The sequence below is a fragment of the Equus quagga genome, chromosome 15 (genome assembly GCF_021613505.1).
Source record: "Equus quagga isolate Etosha38 chromosome 15, UCLA_HA_Equagga_1.0, whole genome shotgun sequence".
NCBI lineage: Eukaryota > Metazoa > Chordata > Mammalia > Perissodactyla > Equidae > Equus > Equus quagga.
This window is the reverse complement of record NC_060281.1, coordinates 27,514,963-27,534,758: the sequence shown is the minus strand read 5'-3', so window position 1 is coordinate 27,534,758 and position 19,796 is coordinate 27,514,963. Positions and strand designations below refer to the sequence as shown.

At 52.0% G+C, this 19,796-nt stretch overlaps 1 protein-coding gene across 3 annotated transcripts in view; it reads left to right on the top strand.

Annotated features, from left to right (window-relative positions):
• RAB44 (RAB44, member RAS oncogene family) overlaps positions 1-19,796 on the top strand; it is a 33,852-nt gene that overhangs the window by 9,136 nt on the left and 4,920 nt on the right. For 2 of the 3 annotated variants that reach the window (XM_046638807.1, XM_046638806.1), the window contains exons 3-11: positions 6,485-6,596; positions 7,988-8,162; positions 9,187-9,333; positions 9,980-10,070; positions 10,450-10,545; positions 12,558-12,745; positions 13,307-14,751; positions 18,495-18,576; positions 19,656-19,770. In XM_046638807.1, the coding sequence (XP_046494763.1) occupies positions 6,485-6,596; positions 7,988-8,162; positions 9,187-9,333; positions 9,980-10,070; positions 10,450-10,545; positions 12,558-12,745; positions 13,307-14,751; positions 18,495-18,576; positions 19,656-19,770 (2,451 nt within the window). Of the gene's footprint in view, positions 1-5,643; positions 5,746-6,484; positions 6,597-7,987; positions 8,163-9,186; positions 9,334-9,979; positions 10,071-10,449; positions 10,546-12,557; positions 12,746-13,306; positions 14,752-18,494; positions 18,577-19,655; positions 19,771-19,796 lie in introns of those variants that run through there. The other variant, XM_046638808.1, reaches the window with a different exon arrangement.

Sequence of the window (19,796 nt, the reverse complement as noted above, 5' to 3'; positions counted from 1 at the left end):
TGAGTGAATTCCTCTGGTCTAGACAAAGCCTGGGTAGTCTTTACCCCCATATATTATTGAAAAGATGTGCTGCCTTATTTCCAAGTTTCAGATAATTTTTCTTTGATCATAAATAACCTCCAGAGTTTCTTCTTGCTATAAAAAAGGCTGGTCTCGTTGGGTTTGGCTTGAGCATTTCCATAGGGGCAGGGAGGGTGTAAATGAAACAGCGGGGCCTCCTTGAGCTTGCTCTGCAAACCTGGGCTTTCGAAGTGTTGAGCCATTTTAGCTTCTGTTCAGAAGGTTTCTTAGGGAATCTCAGGTTGGACTTTTAAAACCTCTATTTGCTCTTTTATCTAGAGTGACCACCTCTCCCAGTTTGCCTGGAGGGCACCTGGGATGTGGCACTTTCACTGCTAAAACTGGGAAGGTCTTGGGCAAACTGGGGTGGGTTGGCCACCCTACTTCTCTCCTAAGGTGAGGAAACCACGCCCAGGACTCTCTCTCCGCCAGCTTTCACCCATAGCACCTGTAAATGTGAGTGACTGCCTCTCTTCTTGAGGTTCTCACTTTTTCTAAGGTCCCTCTCCTGCCCAGAAGTGGCCTTCCTTATCTCCTGGTCCAGCCACCCTGCTGGGAGGGCTTCGCAGGCATCGGCTCCATGGGTGTTCCTTACAGTGGACATGTCCCACCTGATTAAACGAGAATTATTCCCCAGTATGACACTCCAGTTACACAATTGATTTATCCAACTATAGCCCAGCTAGAGGGAGGGCAGATTCTTACTGAGCTTGTGTAAAGAACTATATTGCCACGGACCCTGTGTAAATAACTATATTGCCATGAAATTATATTGCCAGTAAAAGTATTGGTTTCTAAAGCAGGAGAGGGTCAGTAAGATTCAGATACCATTTAAAATGTTTAATTTCAGTTTACAAAAGCATAATCTACTAAACCAAAGGTTAGAGACAGCTCAAGAAGACAAAGAACTTCCTTATAGATCCATAAAAATAGAACAATAAAAAATAATGCCAACTATATTCCCAACAAATAACCTCAACTAGATTTCCTCGAATCATTCTTTCAGTTCCATGTAATTAATTCCTGTTCCGCCGGATCTTGGGTGAGCTGGCTGTTTCTGGACTCAAAGAGACCCAGAAACTGTCAGTCGGCTAGCTCAATCTGAAAGTCAGCTAGTGTCAACTCAGAATTGTGTATCTGAGGGAAGCATCAGTAGTTCGTAGAACCTGGTACCGGCCTTTCCCACAAAGTTTTGAGTCTGTCCTTTGTGGAAGACACAAACTGTGGCCTGCAGCTTTTAGCTGAGCCCTCAGGCAAGTGTAGGAAACATAAACTTATTTAGTAACGAGACTGAAAGGCTGTGGTTATTTATGACAGTAACCAATAATATCAGAGTGGAAGAGAGTAAAGTTCCCCATTGGGATACAGTACATCCCTAGTTCATAAGGGTTTGATCAGTGTTTCCCCTGAAGACAAGAACAAATTAGGAATGGCAGAGGTGTTGAAAGATCTCTAGGGCCTTTCCATAAAGCATGTAATTTCTGAAATATTTATATTAATAGCATTTACCTGTGTAAGCTTACCCTAGGAAAGGCTGAAAATCTCTTCTGATTTGACGGTTCTTCCTATAATGCTCTTTTGTTTTTTGAACTCAAGTCATGTTTAATACCAGATTTCGTTACAGGTTAAAAGTCTGAGTTTTTGTTTTCTTCCCCATGCAACAAATATCACAAGATTTTTCTTTATTGAGAATGATCAGTTTCTCATCTTTTAGGAGCAGGTGTTAAACACAACTGTCTTAATTAATCTTAATGAACTTTTAAAATACATTATAAGTTATCTATATTGTCCAAAAGAACTTTAGAAATATTTTAGCTTCAAGGGTTTGAAGTAAGAATTTCCCTATAATTTTTGAAAATCATTTTTTTCATATGTTTTTAAATTGAGGTATAATATTGACATAAGCTTATATTAGTTTCAGGTGTACAATGTAATGATTTCATATTTGTATGTTGCAAAATGATCACCCCAGTAAGTCCAGTTAACATCTGTTACCATACATAGTTACAAATTTTTTTTCCTCGTGACTAGAACTTTCAAGAGCCACTCTCCTGGCTACTTTCAAATATGCCATAAAACATTGTGGGCTGTAGTCACCATGCTGTCCACTACGTCCCCACGACTTATTCATTTTATAACTGGAAACTTGTTCCTTTTGATCCCCTGCACCCATTTTTGCCCATTGCCACCCTCCACCTCAGCCAGCCACCAGTCTGTTCTTTATATCCATGAGCTCGATTTTTTTTGTTAGATTCTACATGTAAGTGAGATCATATGGTATTTCTGTCTTTTTCTGTCTGACTTATTTTGCATAGCATAATGCCCTCAAGGGCCATCATGTTGTCGCAAATTGCAAGACTTCATTCTTTTTTTATGGCTGAATAATATTTCATGGTATATATATATATATATATATACACTACATTTTCTTTATCCATTCATCCTTCGATGGACATTTGTTTCCAAATCTTGGCTGCTGTAAATAATGCTGCAATGAACATGGGGGTGTATATATCTTTTTGAATTAGTGTTTTTGTTTTCTCCAAGAAAATACCCAGAAGTGGGATTGCTGGATTATATGGTAGTTCTATTTTTAATTTTTTGAGGAGTCTCCATAATGTCTGATATTGGGCAGGCAAAATCAAAAGAGCTACCAGAGAAGATCTGGGCACTAGATTAAGATAAGATCATGAGGGGCCGGCCCAGTGGTGCAGCGGTTAAGTGCGCATGTTCCGCTTCGGCGGCCTGGGGTTCGCCACTTCAGATCTGGGGTGCAGACATGGCACCGCTTGACAACCCATGCTGTGGTTGGCATCCCACATATAAAGTAGAGGAAGATGGGCACAGATGTTAGCTCACAGCCAGTCTTCCTCAGCAAAAAGAGGAGGATTGGCAGCAGATGTTAGCTCAGGGCTAATCTTCCTCAAAAAAAAGAAAAAAAAGATAGGATCATGGGAGTTTCAGAAATATTACTTGATTACCTATTTAATCAAAGTGACAATCAAATAAAATATTTTGAAATAAACATAGAAGAAGTTAACAGGATTGCAAGGATATTTAGCTCTTTCATAAGAGAGATGCCTTAGCTTTTTATTTTTTAAAAAATTAGAACATGATAAAGCCAAACAAAGCAGAGAAAATTGTTCTGTTGACATATGAAATCAGTTATCTGGGCAACTTACACAGAAGATAAATAGTAACCTCTTTTGAACGCTTGCTAAGAGTGGTAAGATCAATTTATCATTTTAATAGAGATGGAGCCAAATTCTAGCTTTGCATTAACATAACATATGGCAGTAAAAGTTCCACAGGCTTTTTTTTTTAATTCATTTTTAAACTCATCAAGACTGAGCCAAATTTGGCAAAATGTTAACCTATTTCAGAGCTTATTTTCAGATTAGGTGTAATAAAACAAGGTGAATAACGTGCCCTCTCAGCAAAGCCTCCACAACTCTACGTCCATTCTGCTTTTGCCTTTTTATCCTTTTTCATGTTCAGAAACAACCAGACACTTAAGACAAAACCACTCCCCTTGTCCCTGGGAAGGCAGAACCGTGTCCCATTTCGCCTGCAGACACAGCTGCGTTTGTCCGCCGCTGCTGTTCCCAGGATAGGCTCCAGCATCCGTAGTGATTACAACTTTTACAAAGCAATTAACTTCTATTTCACAGAAAGAACGGGGGGGTAAGTAGCTGAGAACTGTCTGTCTTGCACAAGCATTTCTGCAGACCAGCAGAGCTCACAAACACACAGAACACAGCTTTCCACAGTCACACATGTACCGTGCACAACTTTTAAAAAAAATTGTGATAAAATACACACAACGTAAAATTTGCTATTTTAACCATTTTTATGTGTAGAGTTCAGTGGCATTAAATAGATTCACGTTGTCGTACAGTCATCACTGCCATCCATCTCCGGAAGTTTTCGTCTTCCCCCGCTGCAGCTCTGTCTCCACGAAAGCTAACTCTCCTTCTCCCGTGTCCTCGTCCCCTGGTAGCTTCCGTTCTACTTTCTGTCTCTATGCATCTGACCCCTCTAGGGACCTCATGTAAGTGGATTCATCCAGTGTTTGTCTTTTTGTGACCGGCTTATTTCATTTAGCATCATGTCCTTAAAGTTCATCCACATCGTAGCAAACATCGGAATTCCCTTCCTTGTTAAGACTGAATAATATTCCATTATATGTATGTAACACATTTTGCGTATCCTTTCATCTGTTGACGGACACTTGGGTTGCTTCCGTGTTTTTGTTGTTGTGAATATTGCTGCTGCGAACATGGGTGTGCAAATAGCTACTCGAGTCCCTGCTTTCCTTTGCACAACTATTTAAAGTGGCAAAAATGAATTCACTCGTTAACATGACCAAAAGATATAACTGCTCTCTAGTGTGTAAAAATAAGAAGTAAAAGGATATAAACTTAAAATTATGCTTAGCAATCAATGTTTCAGTATTAAACTTTTCCTAGAAATTATCCAGGTAGCCAAAAATAATTTATTAATTAACTTAACATTCAGTTTTTTCAAGTTACCTAAGGACCCTGGAAACTGTGTTTAAGGTGACACACTACAAAATTTAAGTACTGTTGATGTAAAATTTGTTAGAATAATGAATCAATTTAGTTGAACACAAATTTACATCTTTATAACCTTAAACATTATGTAAGGATAATGTTGACTTATTTGATCAGTAAGACAAAATGAGGAGAATAGGAATTCTGATTAACTAGCTCCTTTACAAAAAACAAATTGATATTTTATTAAAAAAAAAGAAGGTATAATTGTGTTATACTTAAGGCAGAGAAAGCACAAATGGCTATTATTTGTGTTTTATCAACTAGAACTATTAAGCCACTCTAATTTGTCTAAAAATTCACTTTAATTACGTGAACATAGCTCCTTAAAGGCTTTTCGAGCTAACACTTTCTTGTGAGAGGGATTAAAAACAAACGTCTAGCACATTTAAGGCATTAGAAGTTGGGTTTCTGTATTTTCAGTGATTTGGGGGGCTATTAGTTTCTATAAGCACTTATTTGTCTCAACAAACCAATCGGCACAGCACCCCTTTAAGAGACGGAGTCCGCCGTTATTAATGCCCTCCACATAATATTTCACACTCCCAGTGAGAGTTAAAGGTCTCTCTGAATCACAGACGTGTAGACACACACAGATGTAGAGAGTCTGGCTTCATTGCTGTGACTCCAAGCCGCAGGTCAAAAGCGAACCCGGAAACACAGGAACTCGCCAATCCAGATCTCAGAGAACTGTTCTTCCCGGAAGGACAGAATTCTTAACTGATCTGAGGTCACACCTAGAAAAACAAACACCACCAGCCGCCAACAAAAAATTCCAAACCAGACTTTCTGTTGTCTCTCAACCAACAGACCTCGGTCTGCATCATTCAGCCAAAGGTGAGACCATAAAAATCAAATTCCGCATCATTGCTGCCACCAAAAACAAAAACACAAAATCAGCAAAAACAAAACAAAAAATGAGAGAAACAGAGAGCGCACAGACTTAAAGTCCTACTGCTTGGAATTCTTTCTAAGTGCCACGCAGCGCTGGGGCTCGCAGAGCCCGTGGAGGGCACTTCTCCAGCAGTGCCGTTGACTTGTTCTGACAGCAGAGTCCCCTGGGGCGTCTTCACGGGACCTCCAAAACTGATGAAGCATCATCTCCACAAAGGTCAGATCACGACCTGGGACAAACGTAAAATGGATCCATACCGAAGATTTTATTTAACTCATTAATTAATGAGAGATGTTATGAATGGTTGGAAGAGCATTTAAAAACCCGGGTAATTCAACAAAGACATGTTAGAATCAGGTTGCTGGGTTAGAGTTCCCCAAGCTGGTTAATGTCCAACAGGCCATAAATCTTTGGGGTTATCTGTGCCATCGGACAAACATTATTTACATCTCTCCTGGACGAAATCTACAAGCTGACATGTGACTTTATTTAGTCTGGGACCTTTAATCAGTCCTGTCAGATGAAGCAGGACACAGCTATAGTCTAGAAAATGCTTGGGTGGCCTTTGCCCCAGGAGGGTACTGCAACGACATGCTGTCCACCTTTTGGACTTATTTTCGAGTTCCAGATGACTTTTGCACACCGATAAACACATTCTGGGGAGGATCAGCTGCTGTCCTTTATTAGGGTCCTAAAGGGATGAGACCCAGGAGAGAGTTTTGATGCTGGATGGAGGAAGGGGAAAGATTGGAGGAAGTTCGAGGCTCTGCTGAGAGGGCTGTCTTGCATGGGGTCCGGGAGCCTCAGGGGGAGGCCCTGAGTCAGGGTCTGGGTGGGATTCCAAAACTGGGGAGAAGGGAAGTGGGGATGGCTGAAGACAAACCCCTCTTTTTTTGAGGGTGGCCCAGAGCTTTCCCCGGTGGGAACAGCCACTCAGCTCCCCCCTTCCTTCCAGGTGGCCAAGTTCAGCTTCCTGGGCAGCGAGGAGGAGCCTGGGATGATCTTCGACTGGGTGGACGTGGAGCGGAAGGGACGCCTCTCCCTCGAAGAATTCAGCTCTGGGCTCCGTATGTCTGTCCCGGGAGGGTGTCTGGGGACGTGCCGCACTGCCAGGCGTCCCCTGCACTGTGCCCAGCACAGGGCGAGGCTGGGCTGACAGGAAAGTCAAGAGTGACACCTTACTAGCTAGAGGACCTTCAAACACCCCCTGGAGCAGATGCTAATTCAGATTACTGTGGAGATAAGGATGCTAAACCTGGGTGGGGACGTCAGTTGGTTCGAGACCCACTGGGCAGGGCCACTCCAAAACCTGCTTCTCAAGACAGACCCGAAGGGACCCAGAGAGACCAAGGCCAGCAGTGCACAAAGCTCCCACTGGTCTCCATGGGGAGATCTTCCGGCCCAGGGAGGGGAAGGTGTGGTGGCCTTGCAGAGACCCTGCAAAGCACAGTTCAGCCTAAACGTCTGCAAAGCCATCCAGAGTTCTCAGGTCTGCTGAGCCTCCAGAATCTGAGGGACAACAGAGGGGGAGGCCAGGAATCAGCATTCATAGGTCGGGGCAACCCCAGGAGCCAGTTGCTCCAGTTCTGGTGATTGAGAAGCTGGGAGTAGGGAGGGAGACTTGGGGCCTGGAACCAGGGGGTCAGGGCCAGGCAGGGAAGGGCAGAGGGAACAGTGTTGTCCATGTAGCCCTAAGGGGCCGTCTTCACATCTGTAGCCAGTCATGCCCACCACACCAGGGCCTTTCCGATGCCTGTGGAACAAAGTCCAAATCCTTGCCCCAGGCCCACAGGCAACACTATCCAGACTCGCCACCCTCTGCAGCTCCCTCGGGGCTGTTCACCCCTTCCTGTGTGCCAGTCTGGCTCCTACCACAGGGCCTTTGCATGTGTTGCCCTCTCTGCCTGCAATGCACTTCCCTAGAAATCCACATGGCTTGCTCCTTCTTGTTATTCACATCTCAATTTCATGTCACCTCCTTGGGACACTCCTGACCGCCTCACCTGAAGTAGACCCTGTCCAATCCCACAATGGAAATTACCCTGTTTATTTCTTTAGCTCACTTAACAAATTTATTTTTTAAATATGCCCTTTCTCAGCCCTCACTAGAATGTCAGCTCCACCAGGGCAGGGATTTTGGCCACTTTTGTCCCCAGCACATAGTAGATGCTCAATAAATATCCCTTGACTGAGGGAATGAAAAATCTGTTGGCTACCATGGAGCTGCTGTGTGACATCCAGCAAGTCTCTTGGCCTCTCTGGGCTTGAGGTGTTCAGCTGTAAAATGGGTACCTTGTCTACCTTGAGTCGACTCCCAAGGTTGATGTGAGGAACCTATGAACACGGCCCTGTGTAAATGTGATTGACACAGATAGAAGTACTCCCTCAAGGGCTGGAGCAGGGGTGGGACCTGGGCTTAACCCTACTCTGCTCCCTTCTCTCTCCCTCTGTCTCACAGAGAACATCTTTGGCTCCAGCCCGAGAACCCACAGGCTCCGCAGAAGGAGGCCACTGACGTCCCAGCAAAGATCCCTGGCCAGCAGCCTCCCAGCGCTGGAAGAGGCTGACCCAGAGGAGAAGGCAGCCTTCTTTGCCTTCATGCAGCAGCTGGAGGCCGGCCACTTACTTCCTGAGTAAGGCCAGCTCCGTGTATGGTGGGGGGCAAGCGCTCACCTGGACACAGAGCCCAGGTGGGAGCTGCCAGGCCGAGCTGGGTGCACATCCTGATTCAGCCCCTTGTTAGCTGTGTGACCTTGGGCAAGCTGCTGAACCTCTGATTCTGTTTCCCCTGCAGAAGGAGTGTAAGAGCTGTGGGATTAAACGCAGCCGTGTGTGTGGGATGCCCGACTGGCCCCAAGCAGCCCTTCCCACCCCGCTGCCCCCTCCCTGTCCTGTCCTGTGGGATCACACCCCAGAACACCCCCTAATAATCCGGGGGTGGGCAGGTCTGGAGACAGGAGAGCATTCTTCAGACTGTCGCAGTCTCTGGGCTCATGGACTTCACTCCTGCTCAGAAAAGAGGGGCCCCGCTGTGTCTGATAGAGCCAGCGAGGGAAGCACCCTCACCGCTTCTGGGGGAGGCAGGGCTCCTGGGGCAAGCAGGGCAGGACTTGGGGTGTAGGCTAGCAGGGCGTGCGGTGGGGCGCCACTGACTCGCTTGGCAGCTCGGCCTGGCTCCACCCTCTGGCGTCTGTCTTCATGACTTAATTAAATCTGCATGAAAGTTGCGTTTATTGAGCACCAACCTTGTGCCAGGCCCCGTGCTGGGGCTTTCACTGGGCGTGTCTCTCATTCTCCAGCCACCTCGCTGGGCAGGTGTCAGCCCCCCATTTTACAAGTAAGCCCAGAGAGGGCATGCAACTTGCGAAGGTCACATTGCTACAGAGTGGGAGAAGAGAGAAGGCAGGTGGAAACCCCGGGCCATCAAGTCCCCCCACCCCACAATTAATCACCAAACAATGGAGACAAAGTGTTGTGGGGATTCAAGAAGGGAGAGGGCGCATCTGGGAAAGGATCCTGGAGGAGGCGGCCTTTGAATTGCGCCTTGAAGGGTGTCAATAAATCTTTGTGGCCCAGGTGCCCAAGTTTCTTGGAGTGGGGTCCCTCTGCTTCTCCGTCCCGCCTTATATCTCAACTCTGGCCATCTTCCCTCCCCAGGCAGGCGGAGATCTGGCAGCTGTGGGGGAAGCTGCGGCAGGAGGAGCCCCAGCTGGCAGGCAACCTGGAGGGCTTTCTGGCCAAGATGAGCAGCCGCCTGCAGGAGGCTCGGGCCGACAAGGAGGCTCTGGAGCTGAGCCTGAGGAAGTGAGTGGGGCGCCCCGCCGGTGTCTGGCGCACAGTGGGTGCTCTTCACGTCTTCGTTGAATCTTAATTGAATTCCTTCAGCTTCAGAAGAGTGGAGGCCAGGGGCCCACAGCAGGGCCTGGGAGCGGGGTGGGGCAGAGCTGAGCTGGAAGAAGGGGTTTCTTAGGGGACCTGCTGGGGAGAACTGCGTTGGGCCTTTCGCAGAAAGGGAATGGAAAGTGTGCCTTGGGGCAGGGACACTGTGGCACCACATGCTGGGGGCCCTGCTCACAAAGGTTATAATGCATGTGGTGACCCTGGGGTTGGCATGGGTGCAGCCCTGCCAGGAGGTCTGAGTTATGGGGCTAGGGGAATGGTGACAGCAGTAAGTGGGGACAGAGTGAAGGGACGACGGAGACCATGTGACAGGGCCAGGGGAGCCACTATCCTGGTGATGGTTACAGGAGCCGGTGTGACTAATGTCAAAGCCGTGTGAGTCAGGGCGCTATTACTGGGATGACTGTTCTCAGGGCGACAGGGTTCAGTGACGGCTGGCAGAGTGAGGTGGGCAGTAGGGTGGACTCCAAACCCAGGCCCAGGCCACCCCTGCCGGCAGCAGAGTCCCAGGGTGCTGATGCGCTGGCCGGCCCCCCTCCACCCCTTGCAGGCGGGACTCTGACCACCACCGCGAGGTCCAGCAGCTCTACGAGGAGATGGAGCAGCAGATCCGGCGGGAGAAGCAGCAGCTGCAGGCGGAGGTGGGCTCCCCCCAGCTCTCCCCTCCACTCCCTGACCCCTCTGCTGGCAGAGCTGCGCGCTGGGCGCACGTCCTCTCACTCCCTGACCAGCTCGCTCCTCTGAGAGGTGGGGTGGGGTGCTGAGCCTTGGCCCCCTGCCCATCTCAGCCAGGTCTCGCTGTGTCCCCTGGAGCCAGTCCTTCTGATCTCTGGGCCTCAGTCTCCTTGTTGCCACAATCCAGGCCTGAGCCAGGGAAGTTGTCCCAAGACCCCTCCTTGCTGGGGCATCCTGGACCCTGCACCCCGGGCCCGGGTGGAGGCAAAGTGTGGGGAGGGCCGGCCGCGCCCAGCTGGGTCTTGTAGTCTGTGGGGCAGGGGCTGAGCCCTCTCTGCTCCCCAGAGCGACTCCCGGGACCTGGCCCTCAGCTCCCAGATGCAGGAGGCCCTGGAGGCTAAGGAGCGCGAGGTGCAGCGGCTGACTGAGGACCAGAGGGAGGTGAGTGACAGGCTGAGGACCAGAGGGAGGTGAGTGACAGGCTTCCCCAGGGGCCCAACCTCTGAGGATTCGCAGACCCTGACACCATCTCCTGGGACCTGCCGTGAACGCTCGCTGATTCCGACTGGATAAGTCAGCCTGAAGCCACCAGTCCCGCCCTGAGGGTCCACTGGGCTGGTTGGGCACCCGTATGAGAATAGCCCCTGGGAAAGAGGTGTCCTGGGCCCTTTTCTGCCATGAGGCCAGGTAGCACAGCGGGAGCCCTGGGACTTGAGTCAGCAGGTCCCTGCTGTTCCTTAGGAGCCAGGCAGATCTGAGGAAATAACTTGGCTTGTCTTGGCCTTAGTTTCTCCACCTGTAAAATGGGAACAGCCACGTCTGCTGTGCCTTCCCGGCTAGCTGTGTCAGACGAGGCAATAAACGGGAAAACACTTTGGAACAGGAAAGCACAGCAAGCGCGAGGTCTCAGCGTTGGCAAGGCTGGGCAATAGGGTGGTTCCACTCTCGTCTCTTCTGTCAGCTGAGTGAACTTGGGCAGGTTTTTAAGCTCTCCGAGCCTTGGTTTCCTCATCAGAGAAGTGGAAATCAGAACTCCTGCCTTGGAAGGCTGTTGTGAGGACTAGAGATACTATATTTGGGGACCTAGGATGGTGCCTGGCGCATAGTAGTTTCTTTATACATCACAGTCATTACTGTCTCTGAAGCTGACCTAGCTTCCCGGTCAGAAGAGCTGCTGCCCCGACACCCCAGGTGTCGTCGCCTGCGGTCACTTCCAGTTGGCCCTGTGGTCACTTCCAGTTGGTCCTGTGGCTGAGTCTTTGGGTCTGAGGCCCCTCCCTGCTGTCCTTCCTTCCTCAACTTCCAGACCACTGACCGTGGTAAAACCCCCATCTGTTGTGACCAGGAGAGCCAGCATCCCCTGAGCCCTGGACAAGGTGTCCAGAGCCTTCCCCACCACGGCTGTGGCTGGCCCTGCCACCTGGTCTCGCCCTCCCGACACGGGCTGACTTCCCAGGTGCCTCTGCTGCAGCTGCCCCTTGGAAATGGGGGCGGGCCCCCTCTGCCCAGGGAGGAGGGCTGGGCCTTCCTCACGGGGCCATTTCATCCTATACCCTGGGGATGTGAAGCCTCTCCCCCCAGGTCATTCATTCCTTTACCCAACAACTATTTATGATGCTCCTACTGTGTGCCAGGCACTGTCCTAGGTTCTGAGGAACCTGATAGACACAAACCTCTGCCCATGGAGTGATTGTCTAGTCACAGAAATGGATGATAAAATAAGCAAATAAAATCTAGAACCGATTAGCTAGTGGAAGTGCTAAGGAGAATAAAGTAGAGCAGGGCAGGGGGATCGAAGGACTTTGATAGGAGAGTCACGAAGACTCACTGACACGATGACCTGGAGTAAAGACCAGAAGGAGGTGATTGGCAGGCCATGTGACATCTGGGGGAAGGGTAGTCCAGGCAGAGAGGACAGTGGGTGCAAAGGCCCTGAGGTGGGCATGTGATATGAATGTTCAAGGAACAGCAGGGGGACCTGGGGGCTTGAGCCGACTGAGGGAGAGGAGCTCGGGGACGTCACAGGGGTCAGGTGGGGGAGGCTGCAAGGCCCTGGAGGCCATTGGGAGGGCTTTGCCGGTCACTCCACCGAGTCAGGCAGCTCTCTGTCTCCGAGTCCTGTGACTTGCTGTTGGATCAGGAGCTCCCTGCAGACCACTTGGTGCTTGGAGATGAGCGGCCATAACAGCTCTGAGCAGAGGGTGGCGTGCTCCCGTTTACGTTCGGGCCTGGTGGTACTGGCAGTTTTATCCTTACACAGGCCCCTCTCTCCTCCCCACCCTGACAATTCCAATGTCGCTCCCGGGGGGAGGTAATGGGGCTAACTAGGCCAATGAGGGGTGACCCCTCTCCCAATCCTATGCTTTAAACTGGGTGTCCGGGAGCCTGGAGTCTCTGCCCACAATGGCCCGGAGGGCATGGGGCCTCTCTCTCCCCACCCTGCACCCCCGCAGCTGGAGGCCCAGCTCCGCCACCTCAGCAGCTCTCACCAGGCGGCCAGCTCCGAGAACCAGCAGCTTCGGGAGGCCGAGCGCGACCTGGCTGGGCAGCTGGAGGAGGTGCGGGGGCAGCTGCAGGTGACCCAAGGGCGCCTGAACACCGCCAGGAGCCGCGTGTCCTGGCAGATGGAGGAGGACCCGAGGCAAGTGGCTGCCGTGCCTGGGCGGAGGCCGAGGCCCGGGGCTTCCTGGAAGAAGAAGGAAGCTCTGAGTTCTTTGAGGCTCTGGTCAGCCCCAGGACACAATCTCCCTCCTTAAACCTCACAACCCTGCCAGGCTGGGATTATCATGCTCATTTCTCAGACAAAGAATTTTGAGGCATGGAGAGGGGAAAGTTGTGTGCCCAAGATCACACAGATGGGATTCAGATACACACACACACCCCCCCACACGGGTCTAGCGCAGTGCTAGATCCCCGGCAGGCACTCACTCTACTTGTTAAACTCAGAGGAGTGGGATGGGCCAGAACGGTCAGGGAAGGCTTCCTGGAGGAGGTGAGGCTTCATATAAGCCTTGAAGATGGAGCAGGATTGGATGAGGGAGAGGCGTGGGGAGCACGGGTCTGGTGAGAAGGATGGTCTGCCCAAAGCCTGGGAGGGAGGGCCAACCTGCAGGTGTGCAAAGGACGGCGAGGGATGAAGATGGGATTGGTGTGACCTCTACCCACCCCTCCCCTGATCCTCACTTCCCTGTTCCCTTTCCAGTGGCCCCAAAGCAGGTGAAGAGAAGCCTCCAGACCCTCAGGCAGTGTCCTCTGAGGGGTCTCCCCTGCCTGGACTGTTTGGGGACAATGATGACTGGGACCAGCTCCTGGGGAGCTTCAGCAGCCCCCCGCAGAAATATTTGCAGCTCTCCTGGAGCCCACCCCCGACCCCGAGATCCCCCGCAGGCCCCCAGACACCCCGAGGGGTCAGGCAGATCTCCATCTCCGAGCCACAGGCTTTGCTGTTTGGTCAAGAGCCATCTTCAGATCCGGATGGAGCTCCCAGGAGCCCCCCGGGGGTGCCTTCCAGGGCCAAGGAAGGGGAAGGAGGGGACCCGGATGGACAGGACATCAGTCCAGAGCAGCCAGTGCAGCCTCACAGCCTGGATCCTAAGGAGGAGTCAGGGCCTGGCCCCGAGGACCACTTCCTCTGGGGTCTCCCGGGGACCCCCACTGGGGAGTCTGGGGCCGTGGTGGCGGCTGCACTCAAAGTGCTCATTCCCTTGGAGGATGGACCCCCTCCTCGTGTGAACTCTCCCCCTCCCTCGGCTCCAGCTGGGCCCAGCGAGCAGTTCCATGCCTCATTCCTGGACGACAGGGGTCCCGGGCCTGGGCCTGTCCCAGCCACGCCACCCAGGCAGAGAGAGGCCCTCTGTCAGGACCCATACACCACTGGCTCTGGGCCAGAGCTGGGGTCCCCAGGAGCTGGAGCCCTCACCCCAGGGCTACCTGAGCCCTCCCAGGGTCTGGAGCCTGCGGGTGAGGCTCCCGCAGAGGAACTGGAGCAGGGCGAGCCGCGCCCAGATGCGCAGGAGGGCTGTCCCAGGGGGCTCAGAGAAGCTCATGGCCAGGTCCTCGCAGCAGATGGGCTGCCTGCCTTCCATCACCAGAGTCTGGAAGAGGGGCCCAGGGCGGAGGAAAGGAAAGAAGCGGATGGAGGAGGGCAGGCTGGCAGTTCAGAGCAGCCAGCTGAGGCTCATGGCCTGAAACCTGGGCGTTCAGAACTGCCCCAGCAGGATCCTCCACCTGCCCCTCTCCCGTATGCCACACCGCAGGCTCAGGCTCCCGGAAGACCGTCACCCCCAAGGGGCTCTCCCCCCAGGGGGTCTCAGCCTGGGGATGCAGCAGGGCCCCAGGAGCCCACGAAAACCCTCCCCACCGTGGAGGAGCTGGAAGTCCCACCCACAACTGTGCACGCAGAAGGAGAGCAAGGCCCCTCTCAACGTAGAGAGCCAAGGGCGCAGAGCAGGCTTGAAGACCCAGGAATGGACTCCAGGGAGGCTGGGCTGACCCCATCCCCAGGGGACCCCGTGGCCAGTGAGCCTCTAGCCAACCCTGATTACATCTTCCATGTCGTCTTCCTGGGAGACTCGAACGTGGGCAAAACATCCTTCCTGTACCTCCTTCACCATAACTCCTTCGCCACCGGGCTGACAGCTACAGTGGGTAAGGCCCGCCTGGGAGGGCGTGGGGGTGGGAGGGGGCCCAGGGGCACAGACCAACGAGCCGGAACAGGCCCAGAGGGAGCCATCCCTGGGGAAGCTGCAGGCTCTGTCCTGGCCACAGGCCCCGCGTTAGACATGATTTTATATGGGCATAATCGTGCTATTTTACTAATCCTCTCTAATTACAGGTAATTTGCTTTTTCTGCATTGATCTGATTAGCTTATAATGTGCCCCATCAACAAAGCACCCTGCAATTTAGGTGCCAGTGCTGGCTGAGGGTGAAAACAAGCAAGTCCCCACCACGTGGCCCATGGGCAGGCCGCCGCAGGGGCCGTGCTGGGCGGATCTGTCACGACCAGCTCTAGGCCCGTCCGCCACGCTCCAGCAGGAAGCCACCTTGGGCAAGTGGAATATTTCACACAGACTGTATTTCTAGAGTGCAAATCCCAGCTCTGCCACTTAGAACAGTATGAACTCGGGCAAATTATTTAACCCCTCTGAGCTGCCAAATCCTAATCTGCATAATGGGGACAATAGTCGTGCTGATTTCCTAGAGGGGTACAAGGATAGGTCAGTTAATACGCGCCAAGCTCTTAGGATAATATCTGGATGTAATATGGATAAATATTTATTTATTTATTTTTTTAAGATTTTATTTTTTCCTTTTTCTCCCCAAAGCCCCCTGGTACATAGTTGTGTATTCTTCGTTGTGGGTTCTTCTAGTTGTGGCATGTGGGATGCTGCCTCAGCGTGGTCTGATGAGCAGTGCCATGTCCGCGCCCAGGATTCGAACTAACGAAACACTGGGCTGCCTGCAGCAGAGCGCGCGAACTTAACCACTCAGCCACGGGGCCAGCCCCTGGATAAATATTTTTATTGTTATTATTATAACAAGTAAATATTTGATAACGTCTAATTCAACGGCTCCTACAAATGACATACCCCAAAGCACGAAGGCTCCTCTCCCTAAAAGTATTGGGATATTTGCCCACTTGATAGACCCACCGTGTAGACCACAGGAGAGCGAGCTTGTGGGAGTGAAAGGGACATCCACTTAGGGACAGAGATGGGGTGATCCACGTCTTTGTGTCACCCGGGGTGCATGCTGACCGGGGACCAGGGCCAGGCTGGGAGATAAATGACAGCCCTCATGCCAGAGAGACCCCAGGACAAGTTCTCAAACTTTTTTCTGCCTAAGAATCCTCAACTGGGGAGCCAGTGAAAAATGCAGGGTCCTTGGGAAGGGGGAAGCCGCAGCTGGCCTGGCCTGACATGGAGCAGGGTCTCCAAGGCCACCCTTATGAATCCCCTGAGATCCTGGTCACCAACCACCTGCAGTGCACCAGGCATCATCCATACAAGTCTTACTGCTTACAGCGACCCTCCTATAAATGAAACTCCGTCATTACTGTGTGGTCAGAAAGTTCCACAAAATTCAGTCAAGAGAAACACAGGTGCATAACTATGAAAAGACAGGGCAAGGCTGCATGCGCTGCTAGCCTGCGGTGGGTACCTGAGGGCCAGGTGCGGATCCAAGGCTGTCTGTGCCCCAGCTGCAGTTTGGTGCCCCCTGGTGGCTGCTACCCATCTGGTCTGATCTTCCCTGGGGACCATTCTGGCTTCCTCAGTTGGGGACACGCCCCCCTCAGCATCAGGCTCCTCCATTCCCGCCGCCATCTCTCAGAAGATGGGAACTACGGCCTGCCCGCGTTTAAGAACAGGGACAGGTGGAAGCCCGAGCCAACCGAGTTAGATCTGAATGTGCATTTTTGCCACGCTTTTCCACATCTTTCCCCATTTTACAGATGAGGAAAACAGAGACTGGAAGGCCTGATGAAGTCTCTTGCCCTAGCTGGGCCCCAAAGTGGATGCCCAGGGCCACCCGCCCTCATAGCGCGTGCCCCACTCCAGAAGTTCCGCCCCCTTTTGGTTCAGCCTTGCCCTCTCCCTGCGGCTGCTCGTCTGAAATCGCAGATTCCTGGGGAAGGAGAAAACATGATATTCCTAACAGTTTATGTGGTTAAGTTGTAACACGTTTTGGGGAGAAGGTGGGGACACGTGGGTGAATTGCGGAGGCGCTGGGCAGGGAGGTGGAGAAGTGGGAGTATTGGGGAGCTATTGCATGCAGAGAATAATCCTTCTAGTTGCTCAATAGGTTACACGGCGGCTGGTATTTAAACAGAGGCTGGATTTTGTCGCTGGTGGCTCAGATTAGGCACCTGGGGGGTTCCTGAGACCCTGGGCTTCCTAAGACCTTCAGGAAGGAGGGCAGTAAAGAGCGGTGGATGCTACAGACTTCTGCTTCAGCACTGTGCTGTGCTCAGGCCTGGGGGCGGCCACTTCTCCCGGCTTCTTATGGAGAACATGGGGGGTGGGGAGGGTCTGTGGTTCCAGTCCCCGGCAGGGGCAGCAGCCGGTGCCTATGAGGGTCATCGTGAGCGACCTTGAGAAAGGTGTCCGCCAGCCCCGGGCTGATATGAGGAGATGCCCTTTTCCTGAGTTGGCCTGGGGCCTGCAGTGGGATCTGCAGCCTCGGGGCTCGGCTAGGAGAGGGGGTGGGGATGGAGACAATGAGGCCCCTCTCACACCCCCCACCCCACCTGGTTTCCTCGGAAACAGGGATTGGCAGAGGGTACACCCCAAAGATTCCAAACCTCCCTGGGATTTCACTCTTGCCTCCATATTTCCAGGGACAGAAAGAATTTCCTGGGCCATGTGGAATCATGGCCACAGGGAGGGGTGGAGCTGTGAAATTTGAGGGGCCGGGGTTCAGCGAGATGAGAATTAAGAATGATAATAAAAATCACCACCTCTCAGGCACCCCGCCCCCCAAAACTGGGCTGGACCTCTGACACGAGTCATTTAACCCTCTCACCCACCCTGCACTGTGGTTCGTTGTACATCGCCACCTTGCAGACGAGGAAGGCAGGCTCAGAAAGGCCAAGTGACTTGCCTGAGGTCCCTCAGCCGGTTCAGCAGTACAGGGTGGACACCTCACAGCCCAGTCAGTCACCCCTGAAGTCAGTGCTCCTTCCGCCTTCCTAGGCTGCCTATGTACCCCACCGTCCGGTTGAAGGGGGAAGATGTGTGCAATAATTAGGGGATGAAACAGGGAGTATTATAAAAATAAAATAATGAAGCCAACTTTCCCGAGCGGCCTGAGGAATAAATGTTGCTGTGCAGGTGGGAAGACAGATAAGTTCATAGAGGTCAGAACGATGCAAGGTGCCTTGTATTGGCACGGACTGTCAGGGTGCGGAAGTGAACCCCATGCGCTGGGTGGCAAGGAAGCCCTCTTGGAGGATGTGGGCCCTTGAGGGTGAATAAGATTTGGAGAGGGGTCGGCCCAGTGGCGCAGAAGTTAAGTTCGCACGTTCCGCTTCGGCAGCCCCAGGTCTGCTGGTTTGGATCCCGGGTGTGGCCCAATGTACCACTTAGCAAGCCGTGCTATGATGGGTGTCCCACACATAAAGTAGAGGAAGATGGGCATGGACGTTAGCTCAGGGCCAGTCTTCCTCAACAAAAAGAGGAGGGATTGGCAGCAGATGTTAGCTCAGGGCTAATCTTTCTCAAAAAAAAAAAAGAAAAGAAAAAAGATTTGGAGAGTGGACGGAAGCCCAGCAGCTGGAGGTTCCCACCCCCTGGGGCTGGTGTTGGGGACAGGTATATATTCGGGCAGGCCTTGGCTTGAAGTGCTGGACGGTAACTTGGAAGCAGGCCTAACCCCCTTCTGTGTGTCCTAGGAGTGGATTTTCGGGTCAAAAACCTGCTGGTGGACGGCAAGTGCTTTGCCCTGCAGTTCTGGGACACGGCTGGCCAGGAGAGGTGACAGGCACTGTCTATACTAGAAATATTGGGACCTGGGCTGAGCCCGGGGTGTGGAGGGGTGGAGGGCAGCCCAACATGAGCAAGAGGAAACCGAGTGCAAAAGCAGCATCCGCCCTTAAGGATCCAGGGGGTCGGGAAGGAGAGATGGGTCCAGCTCCAGTGGGGGACACAGGGCAGCAGACCCAGAGGCCCCCTCGGCCTGGCAGGGCATCTGTGAGAGCCATCCCAACGTGGCCCACGGGGACAGCTGCCCAATCGCTTGTCCTTCTGAAGACACTGGCCTTCCGCTTTCCAGCTGGGCAGTAGTGAGCAAAACACAGAAGGCACATCTTTGACCCAGCGGTTCCACTTCCAGAAATTCATTCTACTGATAAACTCACACATGACTACAGTGTCAGAGGGACAAGATCGTCCACAGCAACATCGGCTAAATTGTGAAAGATGGGAAACAACCTAAATGGCATCAGTAGCAGACCGGTTAAGTCAGTCAGGCTCTATCCACACAGTGGAATATTACGAAGCCACAAAAAAGACGGAGGACCCTTTTTATGGACAAATAGGGAAACACCTCCCAGCCATTTTATTAACAGGAAAAAGCTAACTATAGACTACTGAATATTAATGAGTATAGTGAGCGTTTTACACCATATTTATGTTAAACAGGGGAAAAAGGGTATGTGTATGTATGTGTATATTATATATGTATGTCTGTGTATGCTTATATACATTTATGTATATTCATAAAATACTTCTGGAAAGATATTTAAGAAACTGGAACCCCTGGTCAATTCTGGGGAAGGGGATTGGGTGGCTGCAGGTTGGGGGTGTCCTCGAGGGGACAGACTTTTCGCTGGGTGCCCTTTGGTACCTTTTGAAATCTGAGCCCTGAGCACTATCACCTGTTCAACACTAGCTAGGCTGTAGGAAGGAAAGCACACGCACGCTCTTCGGGAAGCAGTTAGAAGCAGGAGAGGTTAATTCTCCCGCTTTGCGGATGGAGGGGCTGACCCCCAGAGAGGCCAGGGCCTGGGGTCAGCCCACCAGGCCTGGCCTCACGCAGACTCTCTGGGCCACAGGTACCACAGCGTGACGCGGCAGCTGCTCCGCAAGGCTGACGGAGTGGTGCTCATGTACGATGTCACCTCCCAGGAGAGCTTTGACCACATACGCTACTGGCTGGACTGTCTCCAGGTGAGCAGATGGCTGATGGAATTGGC